Source organism: Halichoerus grypus, chromosome 6 (assembly GCF_964656455.1).
Source record: "Halichoerus grypus chromosome 6, mHalGry1.hap1.1, whole genome shotgun sequence".
Taxonomy (NCBI): domain Eukaryota; kingdom Metazoa; phylum Chordata; class Mammalia; order Carnivora; family Phocidae; genus Halichoerus; species Halichoerus grypus.
In genome coordinates this window covers 154,942,672-154,969,143 of record NC_135717.1, presented here as the reverse complement: position 1 = coordinate 154,969,143, position 26,472 = coordinate 154,942,672, and the positions used below count along the sequence as shown (strand labels likewise).

General features: G+C 38.3%; 1 protein-coding gene across 1 annotated transcript in view; it reads right to left on the bottom strand.

Moving 5' to 3' along the window:
- CFAP54 (cilia and flagella associated protein 54) overlaps nt 1–26,472 on the bottom strand; it is a 291,059-nt gene that overhangs the window by 205,836 nt on the left and 58,751 nt on the right. Inside the window, exons 18-19 of the mRNA XM_078076438.1 lie at nt 18,959–19,045; nt 18,716–18,837 (exon numbers count right to left, since the gene is read on the bottom strand). Coding sequence (XP_077932564.1) covers nt 18,716–18,837; nt 18,959–19,045 — 209 coding nt within the window. The remainder of the gene's footprint in view (nt 1–18,715; nt 18,838–18,958; nt 19,046–26,472) is intronic.

The following is a 26,472-nucleotide window of genomic DNA, read 5'->3' as shown; positions in this document are numbered from 1 at the left end:
AGGGAAACATACAAGTAAATCTTCATAACTTTGGGTTAGGCAATAGTTTCTTAGATATGATACCAGAAGGAAACAAACACACACACACATGTAGATAAACTGAACTTCATCAAAATTTCAAATGATATCATCAAGAAAGTAAAAAGACAACCAACAGAACGAGAGAAAATATCTGCAAATCATGTATCTGATAAGGGACTTGTATTCAAAATATATAAGAACTGTTACAAGTCAATAATAAAGACAAATAACTCCATTAAAAATGGGGACAAAGGGTTTGAACAGACATTTCTCCAAAGAAGACATATAAATAGCCAATAAGTACAAAAAAGATGCACATCATTGACCATTTAGGGATGAAAATACAAAATCAGCAAGCTAATTCAAGAAGCAGAAAACTTAAATGCAGGATAATGATAGAACAAACTGAGAAAGATATCCAAAAATTTCATCCCACAACAATGTCAGGCTCAACTGATCTCATTTTTAAAAAATTTCAAATCTTAAGGAACTGATAATTCCTATGACATTTAAAAATTTTCTAACTATGAAGAAAGACAGCTTCTCAAATAATTTTACAAATTATTGTAAGAAAACTTGAAAAATGACTGCACTTAAAAAGAGAGCAATCTTCTTACAAATATAAATACAAACATTCTAAATAAAATACTAATACATTGAATCTAGCAATATATTAAAGGAATAACATACTGTAATTATATTCTCTATCTCCCAAGAATACATGGATAATTTAATATTAGGAAGTCTATGAATACAATTTAATTTATCTATAAATCAAATGAGAAAAAATACGATTACAGGCTCAATGGCCAAAAAAATATTTGAACTTCTTTAACATTCATTACTATTTTTTTTTTAAAACAGAAGAGGTAAAAAGGGAAATCAAAAAAATCTTAAGACAAATGAAAATGGGAACACAATACACCAAACCCTATGGGATGCAGCAAAAGCAGTTCTAAGAAGGAAGTTTATAGTGCATATGCTTCCATTAAGAAAAAAGAAAGATCTGGGGTGCCTGGGTGGCATAGTCAGTTAAGTGTCCGACTCGGTTTCTGCTCAGGTTGGGAGATTGAGCCCTTCAGCAAGCTCTGTGCTCAGCACGGAGTCTGCTTAAGACTCTCTCTCCCTCTGCCTCTGCCCCTCCCCTGCTCACTCTCTCTCTCTCTCTCTCTCAAATAAAAATAAATAAATCTTTTTTTAGAAAAGGAAGATCTGAATTAAACAATCTAACTTTACTCTTTAAGGGAACTAGAAAAAGAACAAAAACTAAGCCCAAAATTAGTAGAAGGAAGGAAATAACATAAATCAGAAGGGAAATAAATGATATAGAGACCTGAAAGATAATAGAAAGGATCAACTAAAATAGGAGCTGGGTTTTTTAAAAGATAAAGCTGACAAATTTTTAGCTAGACTAAGAGAAAAAAAGAGAAGACTCAGATTAATAAAATCAAAAATGAAAGAGGAGACATTACAACTAATACCACTGAAATACAAGGAATCATAAGAGACTACTATGACCATTATACACCAACAAATTGGATAACCTAGAAGAAACTGATAAATAACTAGAAACGGGCGCCCGGGTGGCTCAGTTGGTTAAGCAACTGCCTTCAGCTCAGGTCATGATTCTGGAGTCTCGGGATCGAGTCCCACATTGGGCTCCCTGCTCAGCGGGGGGTCTGCTTCTCCCTCTGACCCTTCCCCTCTCATGCTCTCTGTCTCCCATTCTCTCTCTCAGATAAATAAATAAAATCTTTAAAAAAAAAAAAAAATAACTAGAAACATACAACTTACCAAAACTGAATCATGGAGAAATAGAAAATATGAACAAGCCAATAACAAGTAAGGAGATGAATCAGTAATCAAAAACCTCCCAATAAAGGAATGACCAGAATCAGATGATTTCACTGGTGAAGTCTAACAAAAATTTAAAGAATTAATGCCAATCATTCTCAAACTCTTCTAAAAAATTACAACGGGACACTTACAAATTGATTTTAAGAGGCTAACATGACCCTGATACCAAAACCAAACAAGGACACTACAAGAAAACTACAGCTCAACATCCCTGATGAATACAGATGCAAAAATCCTCAACAAAGTAAGAGCAAACCAAATTCAAAAGTACAGTAAAAGGTTGATTAAAACCATGATGAAACAGGATTATTCCTGGGATGCAAGGATGGCTCAACATAAATGTGATACAAATTAATAAATGTGATACACCACATTCACAAAATGAAGGATAAAAATAATATGATCATTTCAATAGATTCAGAAAAAGAATTTGACAAAATTCAACATCCTTTTATGATAAAAAAAAAAAAACTCTCCACAAACTGGATATAGAAGGAACACAGCTCAAAATAATAAAGGTTTTATATGACAAACCTAACGTTAACATCATACTCAATGATAAAGGTTAAAAGCATTCCCACTAAGATTAGGAATAAGACAAGAGTGCCCACTCTTACCACTCTTATTCAACATGGTACCAGACATCCTAGCCAAAGCAATCAGAAAAAGGTATCTAAATAAAAAAGAAAGAAGCAAATTGTCTCTGTTTACAGATGACATGATTGTATATATAGAAACTGTAAAGACTCCACCAACACTGTTAGAATCAATAAAAAAATTCAGTAAATTTGCAGGATCCAAAAATTAACATACACAAATCAGTTGTATTTCTATACACTAACAACAAACTATCCACCCAAAATTAAGAAAACAATCCCATTTGTAATAGTATCAAAAATAAGAAAATAGGAATAAATTTAACCAAGGAGGTAAAAAAGATCTGTGCACTGAAAACTATAAAACATTTATGAAAAAAATTAAAGACACAAATAAATGGAAAAATACCCCATGTTCGTGGATAGGAAGAATTAATATTGTTGAAATATCCCTACAACCCAAAATGATCTACAAATTCAATGCAATCTTTATCAAAATTCTAATAGCATTTTTCACATAAATAGAAAAGGCAATCTTTTTTTTTATTATGTTATGTTAATCACCACACATCACATCATTAGTTTTTGATGTAGTGTTCCATGATTCATTATTTGTGTATAACACCCAGTGCTCCATGCAGATCCCAGGGTCCTAGATCGAGTCCCACATCTGGGTCCTTGCTCAGTGGGGAGCCTGCTTCTCTGCCTGCCACTCCCCCTCCTTGTGCTCTTTCCCTCTCTCTGAAAAGGCAATCTTAAAATTTGTATAGAATGACAAAAGATCCAAATAGCTAAAACAGGCTTGAGCAAGAAGAGCAACACTGGAGATACCACTTCGTGATCTCAAACAAAGCAATAGTAATCAAATAGCATGGGAAGGAAGGAAGGAAGGAAGGACGGAAGGCAGGCAGGCAGGCAGGCAGGAAGGCAGGAAGGAGAAAGAAAAGAAAAGAAAAGAAAAGAAAAGAAAAGAAAGAGGAAAAAGAAAAGAAAAGAAGGAAAGAAAGACCAACAGAATAGAATTAGAGAGCCCAGAAATATGATCAACTGGAGAATGTTCCATGGGCACTAGAGAAGAATGTATATTCTGCTGCTTTGGGATGGAATGCTCTGAATATATCTGTGAAGTCCACTTGGTCCAGTGTGTCATTTAAAGTCTTTATTTCCTTGTTGATCTTTTACTTAGATGATCTGTCCATTTCAGTGAGGGGGGTGTTAAAGTCCCCCACTCCCCCCTATTATTGTATTGTTGTTGATGTGTTTCTTTGTTTTGTTATTAATTGGCTTATATAATTGTTAATTGGCTTATATAATAATTGGCTTATATAATTGTTATTAACTGGCTTATATAATTGGCTGCTCCCATGTTAGGGGCATAGATATTTACAATTGTTAGATCTTGTTGGATAGACCCTTTGAGCAAGAAGAGCAACACTGGAGATACCAGTGTTCTTCCTCATCTCTTTAATCCTCATTAAGTGTCCTTCCTCATCTCTTATTATAATCTTTGGTTTAAAATCTAATTTGTCTGATATAAGGATTGCCACCCCAGCTTTCTTCTGGACCATTTCCTTATACCACACACAAAAATAGACTCCAAATGGTTGAAAGACCTAAATGTGAGACAGGAGTCCATCAAAATCCTAAAGGAGAACACAGGCAGCAACCTCTTCGACCTCAGCCGCAGCAACTTCTTCCTAGAAACATCGCCAAAGGCAAGGGAAGCAAGGGCAAAAATGAACTATTGGGACTTCATTAAGATAAAAAGCTTTTGCACAGCAAAGGAAACAGTCAACAAAACCAAAAGACAACTGACAGAATGGGAGAAGATATTTGCAAATGACATCTCAGATAAAGGGCTAGTATCCAAAATCTATAAAGAACTTATCAAACTCAAAACCCAAAGAACAAATAATCCAATCAAGAAATGGGCAGAAGACATGAACAGACATTTTTCCAAAGAAGACATCCAAATGGCCAACAGACACATGAAAAAGTGCTCAACATCACTCGGCATCAGGGAAATCCAAATCAAAACCTCAATGAGATACCACCTCACACCAGTCAGAATGGCTAAAATTAACAAGTCAGGAAATGACAGATGTTGGCGGGGATGCGGAGAAAGGGGAACCCTCCTACACTGTTGGTGAGAATGCAAGCTGGTGCAGCCACTCTGGAAAACAGTATGGAGGTTCCTCAAAAAGTTGAAAATAGAGCTACCCTACGACCCAGCAATTGCACTACTGAGTATTTACCCCAAAGACACAAATGTAGGGATCCGAAGGGGTACGTGCACCCTGATGTTTATAGCAGCAGTGTCCACAATAGCCAAACTGTGGAAAGAGCCAAGATGTCTATCGACTGATGAATGGATAAAGAAGATGTGGTATATATACATATATATATATATATATATATATGTATATACACACACACACACACACACACACACACACACACACACACACACACAATGGAATATTATGCAGCCATCAAAAGGAATGAAATCTTGCCATTTGCAATGACGTGGCTGGAACTGGAGGGTATTATGCTAAGCAAAATAAGCCAATCAGAGAAAGACATGTATCATATGATCTCACTGATATAAGGAATTCTTAATCTCAGGAAATAAACTGAGGGTTGCTGGAGTGGTGGGGGGTGGGAGGGATGGGGTGGCTGGGTGATAGACATTGGGGAGGGTGTGTGCTATGGTGAGCGCTGTGAATTGTGTAAGACTGTTGAATCACAGACCTATACTTCTGAAACAAATAATACATTATATGTTAAAAAAAAAAAAAAAAAAGAAGACGATAGCAGGAAGGGAAAAATGAAGGGGGGGAATCGGAGGGGGAGATGAACCATGAGAGACTATGGACTCTGAGAAACAAACTGAGGGTTCTAGAGGGGAGGGGGATGGGGGGATGGGTTAGCCTGGCGATGGGTATTAAAGACAGCACGTACTGCATGGAGCACTGGGTGCTACACACAAACAATGAATCATGGAACACTACATCAAAAACTAATGATGTAATGTATGGTAATTAACATAACATAATAAAATAAAATTAAAAAAAAAAGAAATATGGTCAACTAATTTTTGACAAAGTCACCAAGAATATACAATGAGGAAAGGATAGTCTCTTCAATAAATGGTGCTGGGAAAAGTGGATATCCATATTCAAAAGAATGAAATCAGACCCTTATCTTACTGTACACAAAAATCAACCCAAGGGGCACCTGGGTGGCTCAGTCGTTAAGCGGCTGCCTTCAGCTCAGGTCATGATCCCAGGATCCTGGGATCGACCCCACATCGGACTTTCTACTCGGCAGGAAGCCTGCTTCTCCCCTCTCCCACTCCCCCTGCTTGTGTTCCCTCTCTCGCTATGTCTCTCTCTGTCAAATAAATAAATAAAATCTTAAAAAAAAAATCAACTCAAAATGCATTAGAGACTTAAACATAAGACCTGAAACCATAAAACCCTAGAAAAAAGCATAAAGGAATAGCTCCTTGACATTGGTTTTGGCAACTATTTTTTGGATCCTACAACAGAAGTATAGGCAACAAAAACAAAAATAAATAAGCTAAAAAGCTTCTGCACAGCATAGGAAAAAATCAACAAAATGAAAAGGCAACCTATGGAATTGGAAGAAAATATCTGTAAACAATACATTCAATAAGGGCTTGATATCCGAAATATATAAGTAACTCTTAACTCAATAGTAATCAATCAAATGATTTAAAAATGGGCAAAAAACCAGAATAGACACTTTTCTAAAAAAGACATTCAAATGGCCAACAGGTACATGAAAAGATGATCAACATCGCAGGGAAATGCAAATCAAAACCACCATGAGATATCACCTCACACCTGTTAGGATGTCTATTATCAAAAAGACAAATGATAACAAATGTTGGTGAGGATGTGGAGAAAAGAGAACACTCGTACAATGTTAGTAAGGATGTGAACTGGTACAACCAAAACCATAAACAGTATGGAGGTTGCTCAAAAAATTAAAAATAGAACTATCATATGATCCAGCAATCCCACTTCTGGGTATTTATCCAAAGGAAATGAAATCATTATCTCAAAGAGACATCTGCACTCCTGTGTTCATTGCCGCATTATTCACAACAGCCAAGATATGAAAACAATTCTAAGTGTCTTCTGATAGATGAATAGATAAAGAAAACGTGTCACACATATAATATTATAATATTATTCAGCCTTAGAAAAGAAGGAAACCCTGACATTTGGGACAACATGTATGACCTTGAGGACATTATGCTAAGTGAAATGAGCCAGATGGAGAAAGAGAAATACTATATGGTATCATGTATATGTGTAATCTAAAAAAAATAAAAGTAAAACTCATAGAAACAGAAAGTAGTATGGTGGTTGCCGAGGGCAAGTGGTTGGGGAGGGGAATGGGGAGATCTTGATCAAGGGGCACAAACTTCCAGTTATAAAGTTCTGAAGATCTATCGTACAGCATGGTGACTACACTTAAAAACAGTGTACTTGAAATTTGCTAAGAAACAGATCTTAAGTGTCTCACTCAAAAAAAAAAAAAAAGTAACTTAGCCATCAAAAAGAATGAAATCTTGTCATTTGCAACAACGTGGATAGAACTAGAGGGTATTATGCTAAGCGAAATAAGTTAATTAGAGAAAGACAAATATCATATGATTTCACTCATATGTGGAATTTAAGAAACAAAATGAACATAGGGGAAGGGAAGGAAAAATAAAATAAGACAAAATCAGAGAGGGAGACATACCGTAAGAGACTCTTAACTATAGGAAACAACCTGAGGGTTGCTGGAGGGGTGGTGGGTGGGGGGATGAGGTAACTGGGTGATGGACATTAAGGAGGGCACTTGATGTAGTGAGCACTGGGTGTTATATGCAACTGATGAATCACTAAATTCTACCTCTGAAACTAAAAATACACTACATATTAATTAAATTGAATTTAAATAAAAAATTTTTAAAAGGTAACTATATGATGTGATAAATGTGTTAATTAAACTGCTTGTGGTAATTATTTCATAATGTACAGTAGTCCCTGCTTATCCACAAGGATACATTCCAAGATGCCTGAAGCCACAGATAGTATTAAACCCTATATATACTATGTGTTTTCTCATACATACATACAATAAAATTTAATTTATAAATTAGACATAGCAGGGATTAACAATAGCTAATAATAAAATAGAACAATTATAACAATATATTGTAATGAAAGTTATGTAAATGTGGTCTCTCTCAAAATATCTTGTTGTGATGCACTCACCCTCTTCTTGTGAATCATGATGTGAGCAGATAAAAGGTCTACGTGATGAGATGAAGTGAGGGGAATGACGTAGGCACTGTGACGTAGCTTTAGGCTACTATTGACCTTCAGATGATATGTCAAAAGGAAAATCCATCTGCTTCCAGACTGTGGTTGACTGCGGGTAACTGAAACCACAGAAAGCTAAACCACAGCTAAGAGGAGACTACTGCTACATATATCAAATCATCATGTTGTACATTTGAAATATATTACAATTTTATTTGCCAATTATGCCTCAGTAAAGCTGGGGGGAGGGAGTGCAAACCTCAATAAACTAGGAAAGCTCTTTCTTTAGCATGAGAAAAATATTAATTTTAGCCAATAGTCAAAATTATGGCTAATAGTGAAACACTAAAAGAATGATCAATAAAATCCAGGAGACATAATGCCACTATTTCTTTTTATTCTGGAAGTTCTAGCCAATTTAATAAATTTAAGAAAAGAAATCCTGAAAACGAGAAGACAAATGTCTGTCTACCAAACTTCAAATACATTTCACTCTCTTAGAAAAACCTGTGCTGCTTCCTCCGCAGAAGACATGCTAAGTTCAAAGCTTCCATTTGGAGATCTGGACTTGAGCTCAAAAGAAAGGGTAAGACTTTCCGTGAGTCATTTGCCTCAAAGTGATATTTAAAGTTGAGTGAGTAAACCAGTTCCCTTTGGGAGTGTAGATTATAAAACTCTAGTATCATACATTTTTTTCTAAAATAAAGATTGACCTAAATTGAGATCAGAATTAACTCATTTTTATTTTTATAGGAAATGGTTGACATTCAGGTCTAAAATCACTAGTTGTGATTAAAATTTATCTATAATAATAAATGGGTTTTTTAATTCTGCTTGTTCTGTGCCAGGAGACGTTGAAATTTTTTTTTGGCGTTACAGTTCAAAAATCTTAACCATTTGCATAGGACAATCGTTTCTTCATGTGGGAAGGGATGTATTATATGGTAGCCATGTTTCTAGGGCCTACATGCCAAAAACCTTAACTGTTTAGACTCAAAAGCTAATTTATAGACACATGGTGCTCAGTATAACTTGAATCATTGAATGAATGACTCAACCAAGGAGCATAGAATGGCATCTGTTATCCCTTATCATCTCCACTTTTTCACTCATTCAATCAAACTGAGAAAAAAATGGAGAAAACGGATGGAAAGAAAGATGTTGAAGGAGCTGTGTCATAAAACACTATGAGTCAAGGCATCAGCAGTGCCTAGTCAACCCAGAGGACACAACACGCACAGGGCTGGGCAGAGGCTCATTCACCTTGCCACCCTCTACCAGAGATGACAGACCAGATTTGGCTCCCTGAGAGGACAGATGGGCCCACAGAGCAGGGTTCCCTTGAAAGGCAACAACAGGTAGGAGCTTGGTAAGAGGCCAGAATTGAAATGAGGAAGAAGCCTGAGCAGAAAAGGTAAGTAGATTCCCTAGATAACTGTGGAAAATTTTTAAGAAATTCCTACTTGAACAGAAGGTAGAAGAAAGCTATTATATTTTGAACATTAAATGTTAATGTGACTTCATTTGCGTCACAGTCTGGAGACCAAGATATTTTAGGCTGCATAAGAACAGGTGAAATCAGCCTAAGGAAAAATTATGCAACACAAGGGAAGAGACCAATGCCTTGAAAGTTTCCCTCCTCTGGATTATGTATGCAGCCTAAAAAATGCACCAGCAGCATTGGTTTGCTGGCCCTAATATTAACACAGACTGCCTCTGATCCTATCTCAACTGACTGGCCAACTGCCCTGGGCTTTCTACACTTACCCCCAAAATTCGCCTCGGCAGTTCATGCTCCAGTGAACCAGTCAGACACTAGCATCTTCTGACTTGATTCTAGCAGCTTCTCTCTGCATATCCGTGAACCCAACTGAGATTTTTTTTTTTTTAACTTCCTGCTTTCTGCCATGAGTTATCACAAAGATATTTCTCAAACCTGGCTGTTATTCAGTATCATCTATGAAACTTGTTTAAAAATTAAGATAGTCCATCCCCACTCTGAACCTATTTACTAAAAATCTCCAGGGGTGGGGCTTAAGCATCTGTATTATTAAACAACTGTTGAGGGTACTTTTGAAGTACACTAGGGACTGGGGACCACTGACTGAGATGATTTAATGAGCCTCCTCCCCTTTCTCTCAGTCTCTAGTCTCCTCAACCTCCAGTCTTCTAGCCCTTCAGTGGTTCCTCCTATACTTGTGACAGTGCTAACTCCGCCATAGGCTTTGTATTCTGATCACAATTAATACTTGCTACCTTTATCTCCCTCTCTACTCTTTTCTCCCAGAGCTACTGCCTATCCAACCTAACCTCCAAAACCATAAAAAAAAAAAAAGTCATTCATTCCCTGAGAAGCTATGCTTGTTATGCCTCAGAGCTTTCGCATGAAACTTCCTCTTCCTAGAGGGTTTTACATCCTTTTCTGTGCTTCAAGATCCACTTAAACAGGGGCGCCTGGGTGGCTCAGTCGTTAAGTGTCTGCCTTCAGCTCAGGTCATGATCGCAGGGTCCTGGGATCAAGCCCCGCATTGGGCTCCCTGCTCAGCGGGAAGCCTGCTTCTCCCTCTCCCACTCCCCCTGCTTGTGTTCCTGCTCTCGCTATCTCTCTCTCTCTGTCAAATAAATAAATAAAATCTTTAAAAAAAAAAAAAAAGATCCACTCAAACATCATCTCTGAATCCTCCCAAAGAAGTCCCACACATTTAGGTACTTATTCTCTTCATTTTCCACTCTTTGTTTTAGCACGTATTACACAATATGAGCATCTTGGTGGCAAGGACAGTACTTTATCTCTTTAGGTTCAATAAACGTGTTAATGAAATACATGAAATTATGACAGATGAGGATGATCTATAATGCATTTTAAGACAGTATGTTTAAAATATTCTGATTGGAAAGTAAATTAATTAAGTAATTAATTAAATGTTCTGATTGAGTCTTGATTAATTTTAACCCCCTAACTCAGATTTCATGGCCCAATTTGAAACAGATTAATAAAAGTACTAAATTTTTTTAAGATTTTATTTATTTATTTATTTGTCAGAGAGGGAACACAAGCAGGGGGAGTGGGAGAGGGAGAAGCAGGCTCCCCACTGAGAAGGAGCCCGATGCAGGACTTGATCCCAGGACCCTGGATCATGACCTGAGCTGAAGGCAGACACTCAACCGACCGAGCCACCCAGGAATCCCTAAAAGTACTAAATTTTTAAATGAAAGGTAACAAAAGTCTAAAACACAGTCCTTGATTTATGTAAATCAGATAAATTCTATAAAAATTGGACTCAAGGTAAAACCTAATGCTAGTTAGAAAATCCAAACTTAGTGAGCCAAATCACTGAGCTGCTAAAAGCATTCTATTTATAAGAAAGTGATTAGTATACTAATTAGAAAAATACCTGCACCCCCATGTTACTGCAGCATTATTTACAACAGCCAAGACATGTTATATATATGAATATACAATTCATATATATATGTGAATTGCAATATATGAATATGCAATTCTTATATATGAATATGCAATTCATACATATGTGAATATATAACTCATATGTATATACATATATATGAACATACAATTCACATATATATGAATGTTATCTAGCCATAGAAAAAGAATGAAATCTTGCCTTTTCTGACAACATGGGTGGACCCTGAGGGCATTATGTTAAGTGAAATAAGTCAGAGAAAGACAAATACCATATGATGTCATGCATATATGGAATCTTAAAAAAAAAAAAAAAAGAAAACAAGGAGATAGGGGCGCCTGGGTGGCTCAGTCAGTTGGGCATCTGCCTTCGGCTCAGGTCATGATCTCAGGGTCCTGGGATTGGGCCCGGCATTGGGCTCCCTGCTCAGTGGGGGGGCCTGCTTCTCCCTCTGCCTGCCGCTCCACCTGCTTGTGCTCTCTCTCTCAAACAAACAAATAAATAAATAAAATCTTAAAAAAAAAAAGTAGATAGACACAGAAAACAGACTTGTGGTTGCCAGAGGTTGGGGGTGGGAGGTAGGGCAAAATGGGTGAAGAGGGTCAAAAGGTACAAGTTTTCAGTTATAAAATGAATAACTCATGGGGATATAATGTACAGGCTAGTGACTATAGTTAATAATATTGTATTGCTTATTTGAAAGTTCCTAGAGAGTAAATCTGAAAAGTTCTCATCCCAAGAAAAAAAATTTTGTAACTGATGACAGATATATAAGTTAATAAGATTTACTGTGGTGATCATTTAGCAATATATACAAATATAAAATCATTACATTGTGTACCTGAAATTAATAAAATGTTATATGTCAATCATATATCAATCTTTTACAAAGAAAGTGATTAGGGCTTTTTAAAGCAGGTTCCTCAAATAGAAGGAGGAAATATCACCAGAAAATTAGCCTCAAAACCTCAAGAAAGAGAAATTCCCATGAAACCAGCTCTATTCAACTGTGAAAAGAGAAAGTGTGAGGTGCCTGGGTGGCTCAGTTGGTTAAGAGTCCACCTCTTGATTTCAGCTCAGGTCATGATTTCAGGGTCGTGGGACTGAGCCCTGAATCAGGCTCTGTGCTATACGCAGAGTCTGCTTATCCCTCTCCCTCTGCTCCTCCCCGGCTTGTGCGCTCTCTCTCTCCATCAAATAAGTAAGTAAGTAAATAAATAAATAAAATCTTTTTTAAAAAAGAGAGAAAGTGTTATCAATATGGACATCACTGGGGCACCTGGGTGGCTCAGTCTGTTAAGCGGCTGCCTTCAGCTCAGGTCATGATCCCAAGGTCCTGGGATTGAGCCCCGTATCGGGCTCTCTCTTCAGCAGGGAGTCTGCTTCTCTCTCTCCCTCTGCCTGCTGCTTCCCCTGCTTGTGCTCTCTCACTCTCTGTCAAATAAATAAATAAAATCTTAAATATATATATATATATATATATGGACATCACTGTTGCCTATAATATGTCCAACACATTGTCTAATGTGTCCACCGAAACATATTGTTTTATTGCCAGAAAACAACAGTACTGAAGTCCAAAGTACTACTGTCTGAATATAAATCTCTCTGCCTATAGTTTCCATTAGAGAAACAAACCTGCCTCTTTTTAGAAGTTATTCAGTGTTTATGAGGACAGATTAATATTAAACACATTGGACAACAGCTTAACATCCACAGTGCAGCAAGACACTTAGGGAAAGATATAAGACAATCTTCAAGGTCATGATTAACAACTATCCATAAAAAACTATCATAAGACTGGAAAGATAAAGTGCCATATTTACTACTTGTCTAGTAGACCTCCTGAGGTATATTCTGGATTCTCAGCACTATTATGTACATTTCAGAAGGAGATGAAAAGTAGGTTAAGTCATACCCAAGAATCCTGGCAAGGAATATTTTTTGATTGCTGAGAATAAAATATACTACTTATAAGATCAATCTAAGAGAAAACACAAAAAGAAATGTATAGCTTGATAAATGAAAATATATTTAGAGCACCAAAAAATAGTTCTGATATGATAAAACAGAATGTTCCAGAATGCTTAAAGTGGGAAACAGAGTAGTAGTAATAATAATAATGGCTAACATTTATTGACTGCTTATTCTGTGCCAAATGCTAAGCATTTTATATGCATCATTTCCTTGAATCTTCCCAAGAACTCCCATTTTACATATGAAGAAATTAAAACTTAAGAGAGCATAAGTAACTTGACCTTGGTCATACAGCTCGTCAGTGGCAAAACCAAAACTCTAATCCAAAACCCTATCCTCCTAACCACTATGTATTTTGTCTTATTAATACAAAGCTAAGTTAAAAAGAAGCATGGAAAGGCAACCTGGATGGTTTCCTGTAATAACCTTAAAACCTGAAATGGAAATTAGCTAAAATCTTGTCAGTACTTTGAAGTCTAAAAGGGCAAAACATGACCTCATGGGAGGGGGTCAGAATCAGAAAGGGTTTGCTCTTTATGAGGAAGACTTCAGCATAGAACAATTAAAAAGGACTGATAAGATCTCTGGGGGAAAAAAATGATTCACATATATTCTTCCCTGAAAAGCAAATAGAACTGATTTGACTAAAATGCTATAAAATAGGAAAAATAATTATACTTAGTAATCCAATTACAGCTAACCTAGTTAATAGAGTGGTATTTAGGAGACATGAAGGTAAAAATTTGAGAAATAGTAAAGCCAGGAGTTATTAGAACTTCGAGTGGTCTGGGCTTCTTCATTAGTTCTGGTTCCAAAATACGACCATAAAATTAGATTGTGTCAATTACAAAAAATAATCTGCTAATTCATAATGCTCCTTTGCTTAGAGTTGAAGCAATATGACTGGATTTTGGAACTGCCAAAGTCATCTCAACTACCAATTTGTTTAAGTTCCAACAAATAGAATTAGGAGAAAACTAGATGCATCAGCTGGGGTTCTTTGAACCAGGAGCAATAGGAAAACCATGCCGGGACCACAGCAGGTCCAAAGAGGTAAGAGGGTCTACAGAACAGAACCATAATAGTCTGATCAGTACACAAGCATTGGAAAGAATGAATGTCAACTAGTTTTAGTCTTTTTATCCCTCCACTCAAGATCTAATTCCAAGAAGGGAAGTCCAAATTGGCTTCCCTCACGTCACTAGTCCTCTGACTGGCTAGCAGAGAAGAAAGCCCCTGAAAAGTCCCACCCGACTACATCTAAAAGGGAAGGAGGGGGGCACCTGGGTGGCTCAGTTGGTTAAGTGACTGCCTTCAGCTCAGGTCATGATCCCGGAGTCCCGGGATCAAGTCCCGCATCGGGCTCCCTGCTCAGCAGGGAATGTGCTTCTCCCTCTGACCCTCCCCCTCTCATGCGCTCTATCTCATTCTCTCTCAAATAAATAAATAAATAAATAAAATCTTTAAAAGGGAAGGAGGAATTCCTCAAAAGGTGATATTTGGAAGGGGAAATGGGTGCTGGACAGAAAACAGCAATATAAAACCCTGCCCTTGTAACACTTACCTTGGATTGAGGAATATTCCTGCCTCTTCCCAATAAGAAATCCCATCTGCACAGAGACTGAATGTCTGGCTGGGAGACTGAAGTGGACTAAGAGCAATGACCATAAGCCACATGACCAGTGCTCTATTTGATCAGAAGTAGATCAGGGACGTCTGAGACTAGTTCCAGGTGCAATCCATTAAAGTAAATCTGTGATATATTGTGTAAAAAGCCAACATGGACTTCCAGAAGTCCAATACCAAGACAGGAAAATGGGGGGTAAAATGCCTATAATAATAATTTTTTTAAAAGACCAGTCATTTCATTTAGAAAGCTAACAATCTATTATCAAAGGTTTGTACCTCAGTCCTGGCAACAAGTTGGTTCACTTTTAACTGATTAGGAATAAAACGGACACCTGATGAGATTATACAGCTCCACAAGGTCAGGAAACTTTTGAAAAACTAAAACAGGGTATGAATTATTTAAAAGTTCTGAAAAGATCCAGGCTTTTTAAACCTTTTTATGGTACCAGGTGATGCATCAGTTACTGATTTGGGGATAATTTTATTACAAGATCATGATAATGTAAAACATTCTGTAATATACCCCAGTAGAAAATGATTGCCAGGGGAAAGAAATTTATTTGTCTTCTTTAAAGAAAGAAAGTTTGGCAATTATTTGAGCCATAACATCATTGTTTACGAGAGTACCCTAAGGACTGATCATTAAGCCTTAACACTTGGATAAAAAACTACTGCTGAGGAGCAGAGGTGGCCATAGAAGGTTTCAGGACTTCTAAATAAATATTCCACGTGTGCCTAGTTGGTGAAAATCCTTGGGGAGGACGCCCCATAAGAAATAGAGCCTCTACATGCATCTCATAAGTCTATCCTAAGAGGACATTATACATACAATTTTTCTTAAGTTAAAATAGTTTCATTTAAGAAAGATAAGAAAAAGATGTAAAAACTGTAGTCTTGTCACATCTCCAGTGTGACCCCCAGTGTCAGTGGTAGGAAGACAGAGGCCTAACAGGAATGAGCATATTACAACAGTATAAGGACCAGACTGAGTCACAATAAAACAAAAAGGAAAATCCCAAAGGTTTTATTCTCTCCAGCTCTGACAGGCCACAAGATTACTCCTGAGAGAAAAGTTCTAAAAAAGAAAGATAAGTTTTATTTGACATATAAGTAGGACTGAAGTATTAGTATCCTCCAAGCACTAGACTGTAGCAAGTGGCCACAGAAGCATCTGTTGAGAAAATGGATCTGAACACACACCAAAGTCTTCCAACAAAGATCAGTCACCACTTGGCCTTGAGACTGCCCAACACCATCATCAAACTCCTTCATTCAAATGCTGGAATTTCAATTATAATAAGGCTCTTCCCTAATACTGCCAGGACAGACTTCCCAACCTTGAACATTAATAGCATCTGTCCACCCAAAATCCTCAGACTTCCTCTCTGGTCTCACTTCTTACCCTCTTCTCCCAACAGCCCCCTCTCCCCTTTGCCATTTCATCTGTGCCTCTATGACACTGAATGACCTAGAGGACCACAAGAACTACTCTATGACCCTCCTAGCTTCAGGAACTTTGTACATGTTGTTTTCTCTTCCTATAAAGTCCTTTTCACCCTTTGTCTTCCTCTTTCTCTGGCTACTCCTGCCTATCAGTATTCAACCTCATGATTTCTTTTCTGGAAGTTTCCTTACATATTACCCACTGTTTGATTAGGTACTCCTCTGCTAAATTCCCCTGGAATTCGTGCAGTTAAAGTATCTATGACACTGGGCGCCTGGGTGGCTCATTTGGTTAAGCAACTGTGTTTGGCTCAGGTAATGATCCCGGGGTCCTGGGATCGAGTCCCACATCGGTCTCCCTGCTCAGCAGGAAGCCTGCTTCTCCCTCTCCCTCCGTCTGCCATTCCCCCTGCTTGTGCTCTCTCTCATTGTCAAATAAATAAATAAAATCTTTAAAAAAAAAAGTATCTATGACAGTAACCCATAATTACCTACTTACTTGTCTATGTTCCCACAAACTGGATTTATCTTGAAGGCAGGGACCACAAAAAGAAGGCAATCCATCAATATTTGTTGAATAAAGGATTTTTGTTTTTGTTTGTTTTTATCCCCTGTACTCAGCATAATACCAGACACACAGTCAATGTACAATAAATATTTGCTGAATGGATCATAAGTACTCAAAAACATTTTTTGGATGAATGAAGTAATGGACAGATGATCAGAAAGTGCTACATATCAGAAATCTTAAATTCCAATATCTTACTTTCTGACCTCAAACACTTATCCTTCCAGCTCTCTCAGATTCTGATTTTCTGGTCCCTGACCTCAAAGAGATGTCCAGTCTCTTGACATTTCCATGCTCACCAAGTCTTTAAATACCATGAAGGTATCACTTCCCTCCCTATTCAATCTGTACCCATTTTTATTAAGAACTTTTAACCCATACTTTCATTTGTAAAAATCTAGCCCTGTATAAATCTCTGCTGTCACAAATATTCTGCTGTCACAGCTACTAAAAATACTACACCAGGGTAATGCCATACCACCACGCAGATGGGGCCCAGTATAAATTCATGGTCTTCAACTTCAGCTAGAACTTTGTGCTGGCCAGTTCTTCAACTTCCTTGTCAGCTCCCTTATCCATTCCTCATCCATTCCACTCCACTCTCTATCTTTTCTCTCCTCATTCCAACTGTCCACCCTTGCTCTCCATTGTTGGCAGATATCCTTGCCTCCTACTTTATCAGATGATTGACATAAAAGGCATAAACTCAACTCTCTGCCACCACACCAATAGACTTACTCAAATCTACATTGATCTGTTCCTCCTTCCCTTTTGTATCAGAGGATGAGGAGTCTGCCCGGTAGCCTACCCTCCACTGAAGATGAATCACTTTATCTATGTTTTCAAACTCATCTCCTTCCCTGTTCTAATAGGACTGTGCTCTATTATTAACCCCTCTCATATCTTCAATTTCTCTCTTTTCTTCTGGCTCTTCATACTCATTATATAAATATGTGGAACTTTTTCTCTTAAACTCTTCTTAAACTCTGTATCCTCTCCCTAGCTTTGACCTACGGTTTTCTTTCTCTTATCAGCTAAACTACTTGTAGCATTATTCTCTACTTCACCATGTGCCATTCACTCAGCCAATACCATCAAATTTTTATGGGTAATACGCACAGACAAAGTTTTTAAAAATCCTCTAGCTTGAAATGTGATTACCCTCAAGAATTTAAATTCTAAAATCAACATACAATGAATCGGTAAGAAGACAGCACAATTTCCAGGGAGAGTAAAATATAAACTAGCAATATCCATCTGAGAGAAGGCCTCTGAGTCAATGGACTTGAAGTATCTTAATTCCATTGTAAGGAATGCATTATACTAAGCATAGTGTCACGTAAGTTCTATAGTTTCCCTCATTTTTAATCCTTCTGATTTTATTTGGCTTCCAATGTAAGTTGTCCCTACAGAGAGAGGCTCTCTCATTTCAGGAGAGTCCGGGACTAGTAATATAGATTAGTGCCCCTGCTCAAAACTGTTCTACTCAAAGAGAAGACTAGATACAGGGAACCTGAAAGTTCATAATCTAATGTTAAGGGCAACACATTATTTTTAGCAAAGTGAACTAAATCATTCATTTAACAAAGGTTATATGTCAGGGGCGCCTGGGTGGCTCAGATGGTTAAGCGACTGCCTTCGGCTCAGGTCATGATCCTGGAGTCCCGGGATCGAGTCCCGCATCGGGCTCCCTGCTCAGCGGGAAGTCTGCTTCTCCCTCTGACCCTCCCCCCTCTCATGTGCTCTCTCTCTCCTCTCATCCTCTCTCTCAGATAAATAATAAATAAAATCTTTAAAAAAAAAAAAAAAGGTTGTATGTCAGGACTAAAAAAAGGAATGGCACGTTGTTACCATCAAAAGGTCGTGTGAAGATGTAGAAGCCGCATCTTTCTCAAATATTAGGAGAGCTTTCTGCATCAAGTACATAGCTTTGGATAGCTTATTCTTCCTTATCTTATTCATTACATTCAATTCTGAAACAGAAAACAAACATTTTATCAAAAGGGAAACATGAAGACTATCTTTAGAAGTTTTCAGAAACGTTTAAGCAGTTTCTGAAACTGTTTTAAAACAGTTTATCTCAATTTTAATTACCTGTAAAACAGTCAATGCTTCTAGGTTGTTTTAGCTTTTCTGGACCTTTGGTAGATACGTGTTTGCTAACAGCTGGAGTCTGCAAAACTGAAGAAGGAAGAGGAGAGTGCCATTACGATTAGATTTGTGTCCAAGAAAGGAAATATTTTCTAAACATTAAAGGGTAACTATCTATTTGTAAAATTATTGCTTCCTCTCATATGTCATCCTTTTTTCATTAATAGATAAAAATTCAAACAAATCTATAATGACAAACTCTCTTCTATTTGCCACAGTATGCCTGAGGACATGAAAAATATTTAAGTTATAGATGGGGAGGGAAGATGGCAGAAGAGTAGGGGACGCTCGATTCGTCTGGTCCCTTGACCTTGAATTCAGCTAAATATCTATCAAATCATTCTGAACACCTGTGAATTCAACCCGAGCGCTAAGGAAAGAATTGCTGCAATTCTACAAATGGAGAAGTGGCCACTTTTTGCAAGGTAAGAGGTGTGGAGAAGTGAATCTGAGGGGATATATCAGAAGATAAACCGCAGTGGGAGGGAACCTCTATAAGCTGGCTGCCGAAAAGTGATATAACAATGGAATGCAAAATCAGAACTTCTAGAAGTCTGCTCCTGTGAGGAACGTCCCTGCCTGAAAGGTGCGCAGGTGGTGAAGTGGGGCAGAATTGTAAGTGGGACAGTTGGTCTCAGGATTCCCAGGCTCACAGAAAGAACAAGGGTGCCAGAGTGTGGCAGAGTTCCCAGGCATTGGATCAGGGAAGCCGACTACAATTAGTGAGCCCTGGAGTGGGCTCTCAGCTAGCTGTTGCAATAAACTGTGAACCGTGGCAAGATCAGGGACCGCCTGTCCAAGCAGGGGCCCAGCAAGAGGAGTGGCCCTCCTCCCTCTCTGGGAGGAGCGGCGCGGGTGCACACAGGATTGGGCAACCGCTCCCAGAGCAGGGGCCCAGTGAACAGCAGAGACCTGGTGAGATTTCCCCCGCTCTTTCCCTGGGGAGGATTGGTGCAGAGACCTACCAGGCCAAAAAGGGCTGGCATGATATACTCAGGGTACTAAAGGAGAAAAACATGCAGCCATGAACACTTTATCCAGCAAGGCTCTCATTCAGAATGGAAGAAAAGAGAAAAAGCTTCCAGGGCAAACAAACTAAAAGAATTTGTGATCACTAAACAAGCCCTGCAAGAAATATTAAAGGGGTGGGGCGCCTGAGTGGCTCAGTCATTAAGCATCTGCCTTCAACTCAGGTCGTGGTCCCAGGGTCCTGGGATCGAGCCCTGCATCGGGCTCCCTGCTCCGCAGGAAGCCTGCTTCTCCCTCTCCCACTCCCCCTGCTTGTGTTCCCTCTCTCGCTGTGTCTTTCTCTGTCAAATAAATAAAAAATCTTTAAAAAAAAAAATATTAAAGGGGATCCTGTAAGGGAAGAAAGAGCCCAAGAGTAACATAGACCAGAAAGGAACAGAGACAATATACAGAAACAGTGACTTTAAAGATAATACAATGGCACTATATTCATATATTTCAACAGTTACTCTGAATGTAAATGTGCTAAATGCTCCAATCAAAAGACACAGGGTATCAGATTGGATAAAAAAGCAAGACCCATCCATATGCTGTCAACAAGAGACTCATTTTAGACTCAAAGACACCTCCAGATTGAAAGTGAGGGGGTAGAGAACCATTTATCATGCTAGTGGACATCAAAAGAAAGCTGTGGTAGCAATCCTTATATCATACAAATTAGATTTTAAACCAAAGACTATAGTAAGGGATGAAGAGGGACACTATATCATACTTAAAGGGTCTATCCAACAAGATCTAACAATTATAGGGGCGCCTGGTGGCTCTGTCGTTAAGCATCTGCCTTCGGCTCAGGTCATGATCCCAGGTCCTGGGATCAAGCCCCGCATCGGGCTCCCTACTCAGTGGGGAGCCTGCTTCTTCCTCTCCCACTCCCCCTGCTTGCATTCCCTCTCTCGCTGTGTCTCTCTCTGTCAAATAAATGAATAAAATCTTTAAAAAAAAAAAATCTAACAATTATAAATATTTATGCTCCTAACTTGGGAGCAGCCAATTATATCAACCAATTAATAACACAATTAAAGAAATTCATTGATAATAATACAATAATAGTAGGGGACTTTAACACCCCACTCACAGCAATGGACAGATCATCAAAGAGAAGATCAACAAGGAAACAAGGGCTTTGAATGACACACTGGACCAGATGGATTTCACAGATATAGAGCATTTCATCCTAAAGCAACAGAATACACATTCTTCTCAAGTGCACATGGAACATTCTCCAGAACAGATCACATACTGGGTCACAAATCAGGTCTTAACCAGTATCAAAAGACTGAAATTATTCCCTGCATATTTTCAGACCACAATGTTTTGAAACTTGAACTGACTCACAAGAGGAAATTTGGAAGGAACTCAAATACTTGGAGATTAAAGAGAATCCTAAAGAATGAATGGGTCCACCAGGGAATTAAAGAAGAATTTTAAAAATTCATGGAAACAAATAAAAATGAAAACACAACTGTTCAGAACTTTTGGGATGCAGCAAAGGCGGTCCTAAGAGGGAAGTACATAGCAATACAAGCCTTTCTCAAGAAACTAGAAAAGTCTCAAATACACAAGCGAACCTTACACTTAAAGGTGCTGGAAAAAGAACAGCACACAGAACCTAAACCAAGCAGCAGAAGAGAAATAATAAAGATTAGAGAACAAATGAATGGAATAAGGATGACTGGGTGGCTCAGTCGGTTAAGTGTCTGCCTTCAGCTCAGGTCATGATGCCAGGGTCCTAGGATAGAGTCCCACATCGGCCTCCTTGCTCAGTGGGGAGCCTGCTTCTCCCTCTGCCTGCCACTCCCCCTGTTTGTCCTCTCTCTCTCTGTCAAATAAATAAATAAAATCTTGGGGAAAAAAAAGAAATGAATGAAATAGAAACCAAAAGAATAGTAGAACAGACCAACAAAACTAGACTGGTTCTTTAAAGAATTAATAAGACTGATAAACCCCTGGCCAGACTTATCAAAAAGAAAAGAGAAAGGATCCAAATAAATAAAATCATAAATGAAAGAGGAGAGATCATGACCAACACCAAGAAAACATAAACAATTTTAAGATCATACTATGAGCAACATGCCAACAAATTAGGCAATCTGGAAGAAATGGATGCATTCCTAGAAACCTATAAACTACCAAAACTGAAACAGGAAAAATAGAAAACCTAAACAAACCTATAACCAATAAGGAAATTGAAGCAGTAATCAAAAATCTCCCATCAAACAAGAGTCCAGGGCCAGATGGCTTCCCAAGGGAATTCTACCAAACATTTAAAAAAGAACTAATACCTATTCTTCTGAAGTTGTTTCAAAAAATAGAAATGGAAGGAAAACTTCCAAACTCATTCTATGAGGCCAGCATTACTTTGATCTCAAAACCAAAGACCCAACCAAAAAGAGAATTACAGACCAATATCCTTGATGAACATGGATGCCAAAATTCTCACCAAGATACTAGCTAATAGGATCTAACAGTACATTAAAAGGATTATTCACCACGACCAAGTGGGATTTACTCCTGGGCTGCAAGGGTGGTTCAACATCCGCAAAGCAATCAATGTGATACAACACATTAATAAAAGAAAGAACAAGAACCATATGATCCTCTCAATAGATGCAGAAAAAGCATTTGACAAAGTACAGCATCCTTTCTTGATTAAAACTCTTCACAGTGTAGGGATAGAGAGTACATACCTCAATATCATAAAAGCCATCTATGAAAAACCCACAGCGAATACCATACTCAATGGGGAAAAACTGAGAGCTTTCCCCCTAAGGTCAGGAACACGGCAGGGATGTCCACTATCACCACTGCTATTCAACATAGTACTAGAAGTCCTAGCCTCAGCAATCAGACAACAAAAAGAAATAAAAGGCATCCAAATCAGCAAAGAAGAAGTCAAACTCTCACTCTTTGCAGATGATATGATACTTTATGTGGAATATCCAAAAAACTCCACCCCAAAACTGCTAGAACTCATACAGGAATTCAGTAAAGTGGCAGGATATAAAATCAATGCACAGAAATCAGTGGCATTTCTATACACCAACAACAAGACAGAAGAAAGAGAAATTAAGGAGTCGATCCCATTTACAATTGCACCCAAAACCATAATATACCTAGGAATAAATCTAACCAAAGCAGCAAAGGATCTGTACCCAGAAAACTACAGAATACTCATGAAAGAAATTGAGGAAGACACAAATGGAAAAACCTTCCATGCTCATGGATTGGAAGAACAAATATTGTGAAAATGTCTATGCTACCTAGAGCAATCTACACATTTGATGCAATCCTTATCAAAATACCATCAACGTTTTTCAAAGAAATGGAACAAATAATCCTAAAATTTGTATGGAACTAGAAAAGACCCCGAATAGCCAGGAGAATGTTGAAAAAGAAAAGCAAAGCCGGTGGCATCATAATTCCGGACTTCAAGCTCTATTACAAAGCTGTCATCATCAAGAGAGTATGGTACTGGCACAAAAACAGACACACAGATCAGTGGAACAGAACAGAGAGCCCAGAAATGGCCCCTCAACTTTATGGTCAACTAATCTTCGACAAAGCAGGAAAGAATGTCCAGTGGAAAAAAGTCTCTTCAACAAATGGTGTTGGGAAAATTGGACAGCCACATGCAGAAGAATGAAACTGAACCATTTCCTTACACCACACACAAAAATAGACTCCAAATGGTTGAAAGACCTAAATGTGAGACAGGAGTCCATCAAAATCCTAAAGGAGAACACAGGCAGCAACCTCTTTGACCTCAGCCACAGCAACTTCTTCCTAGAAATATCGCCAAAGGCAAGGGAAGCAAGGGCAAAAATGAACTACTGGGACTTCATTAAGATAAAAAGCTTTTGCACAGCAAAGGAAACAGTCAACAAAACCAAAAGACAAGCGACAGAATGGGAGAAGATATTTGCAAATGACATCTCAGATAAAGGGCTAGTATCCAAAATCTATAAAGAACTTATCAAACTCAAAACCCAAAGAACAAATAATCCAATCAAGAAATGGGCAGAAGACATGAACAGACACTTCTGCAAAGAGGACATCCAAATGGCCAACAGACACATGAAAAAGTGCTCAACATCGCTCGGCATCAGGGAAATCCAAATCAAAACCTCAATGAGATACCACCAGTCAGAATGGCTAAAATTAACAAGTCAGGAAACAACAGATGTTGGCGAGGATGCGGAGAAAGGGGAACCCTCCTACACTGTTGGTGGGAATGCAAGCTGGTGCAGCCGCTCTGGAAAACAGTATGGAGGTTCCTCAAAAAGTTGAAAATAGAGCTACGCTATGACCCAGCAATTGCACTACTGGGTATTTACCCCAAAGATACAAAGGTAGTGATCCAAAGGGGCATGTGCACCCCGATATTTATAGCAGCAATGTCCACAATAGTCAAACTATGGAAAGAGCCTAGATGTCCATCAACAGATGAATGGATAAAGAAGATGTGGTATATAGGTGGCGCCTGGGTGGCTCAGTCGTTAAGCGTCTGCCTTCGGCTCAGGTCATGATCCCGGAGTCCTGGGATCGAGCCCCGCATCGGGCTCCCTGCTCTGCGGGAAGCCTGCTTCTCCCTCTCCCACTCCCCCTGCTTGTGTTCTCTCTCGCGCTGTGTATCTCTCTCTGTCAAATAAATAAACAAAATCTTTAAAAAAAAAAAAAAAAAAAAAAAAAGAAGATGTGGTATATATATATACAATGGAATAGTATGCAGCCATCAAAAAAATGAAATCTTGCCATTTGCAATGCCGTGTATGGAACTAGAGAATATTATGCTAAGCGAAATAAGTCAATCAGAGAAAGACAAGTATCATATGATCTCACCGATATGAGGAATTTGAGAAACAAGACAGAGGATCATAGGGGAAGGGAGGGAAAAATAAACAAGATGAAACCAGAGAGGGAGACAAACCATAAGAGACTCTTAATCTCAGGAAACAAACTGAGGGTTGCTGGAGTGGAGGGGGGTGGGAGAGATGGGGTGGCTGGGTGATGGACATTGCGGAGGATAGATACTATGGTGAGCACTGTGAATTCTGTAAGACTGATGAATCACAGAACTGTACCCCTGAAACAAAAAATACATTATATGTTAATAAAAAAAAATTTTTTTAATAAATAAATATAAGAACTGAAATCATAAATCTCCTAGAAGAAAACACAGAGAAAATTCTTCTTGACATTGGTCTTGGCAATTATTTTTTCTGGATAAGACACAAGTAATAACAACAACAACACACAACACAGTAAAAAAGCACAAGTAATAAAAACAACAACAAAATTAGTAAATGGGACTGATCAAATAAAAAAGCTCTGCACAGCAAGAGAAATAACCAACAAAATGAAAAGGTACCCTGCAGAATGGAAGAAAATACTTGCAAATCATATATCTGATAAGGATTAATATCCAAAATATTTAAAGAACTCATATAACCCCAATAGTAAAAAAAACAAACTATGGAGAGAGGAACTGAATAGACATTTTTCCAAAGACAACATACAAATAGCCACAGGTGTATGAAAAGATGCTCAAAATCACTAATCATCAGGAAAATGCAGATCAAAACCACAACAAGGTCCCATTTCACATCTGTTAGAATAGCTATCATCAAAAAGACAAGAGATAACAAATGTTGACGAGGATGTGGAACAAAGGAAACCCTTGCACACTGTTGGTGGGAATGGAAATTGGTTCAGTCACTGTGGAAAACACTATGGAAGTTCATCAAACAATTAAAAATAGGGGTGCCTGGGTGGCTCAGTCGGTTAAGCATCTGACTCTTGATTTTGGCTCAGGTCATGATCTCAGGGTCCTGAGATCAAGAGCCGAGTCTGACTCCGCGCTCAGTGGGGAATCTGCCTGAGATTCCCTCCCTGTGCCCCTTTCCACCCGCTGCTCTCTCTCTTTCTCTCTCTCTCCCCCTCCCTCCCTAAAAATAAATAAATAAATCTTTTTTAAAAAATTAAAAACAGAACTACTATACAATCCAGCAATCCTTTCTGGGTGTATCTCCAAAGGAAATGAAAATAAGGTCTCAAAGAGATATCTGCACTCCCATGTTCACTGCAGCATTATTCACAATAGCCAAGATATGTAAACAGTATCTACCAATGAATGAATGTATAAAGAATATGTGGTGTGTGTGTGTGTATGTGAATGTGTGTATATATATCATGGAATATCATTCAGCCATGAGAAAGAAGGAAATCCTGCCATTTGCAATAACATGGATGGACCTTGAGGGCATGATGCTAAATGAAATAAGTCAGACAAATGCTGTATGATATCACTTACATGTGGAATCTAAGAAAGCTGAATTCATAGAAACAGAGAGTAGAGTGGTGGTTACCAGGGGCTAGAGGGGAAGTGGAAGGAAATGGACAGATGTCGGTCAAAGGGTATATACAGTTCT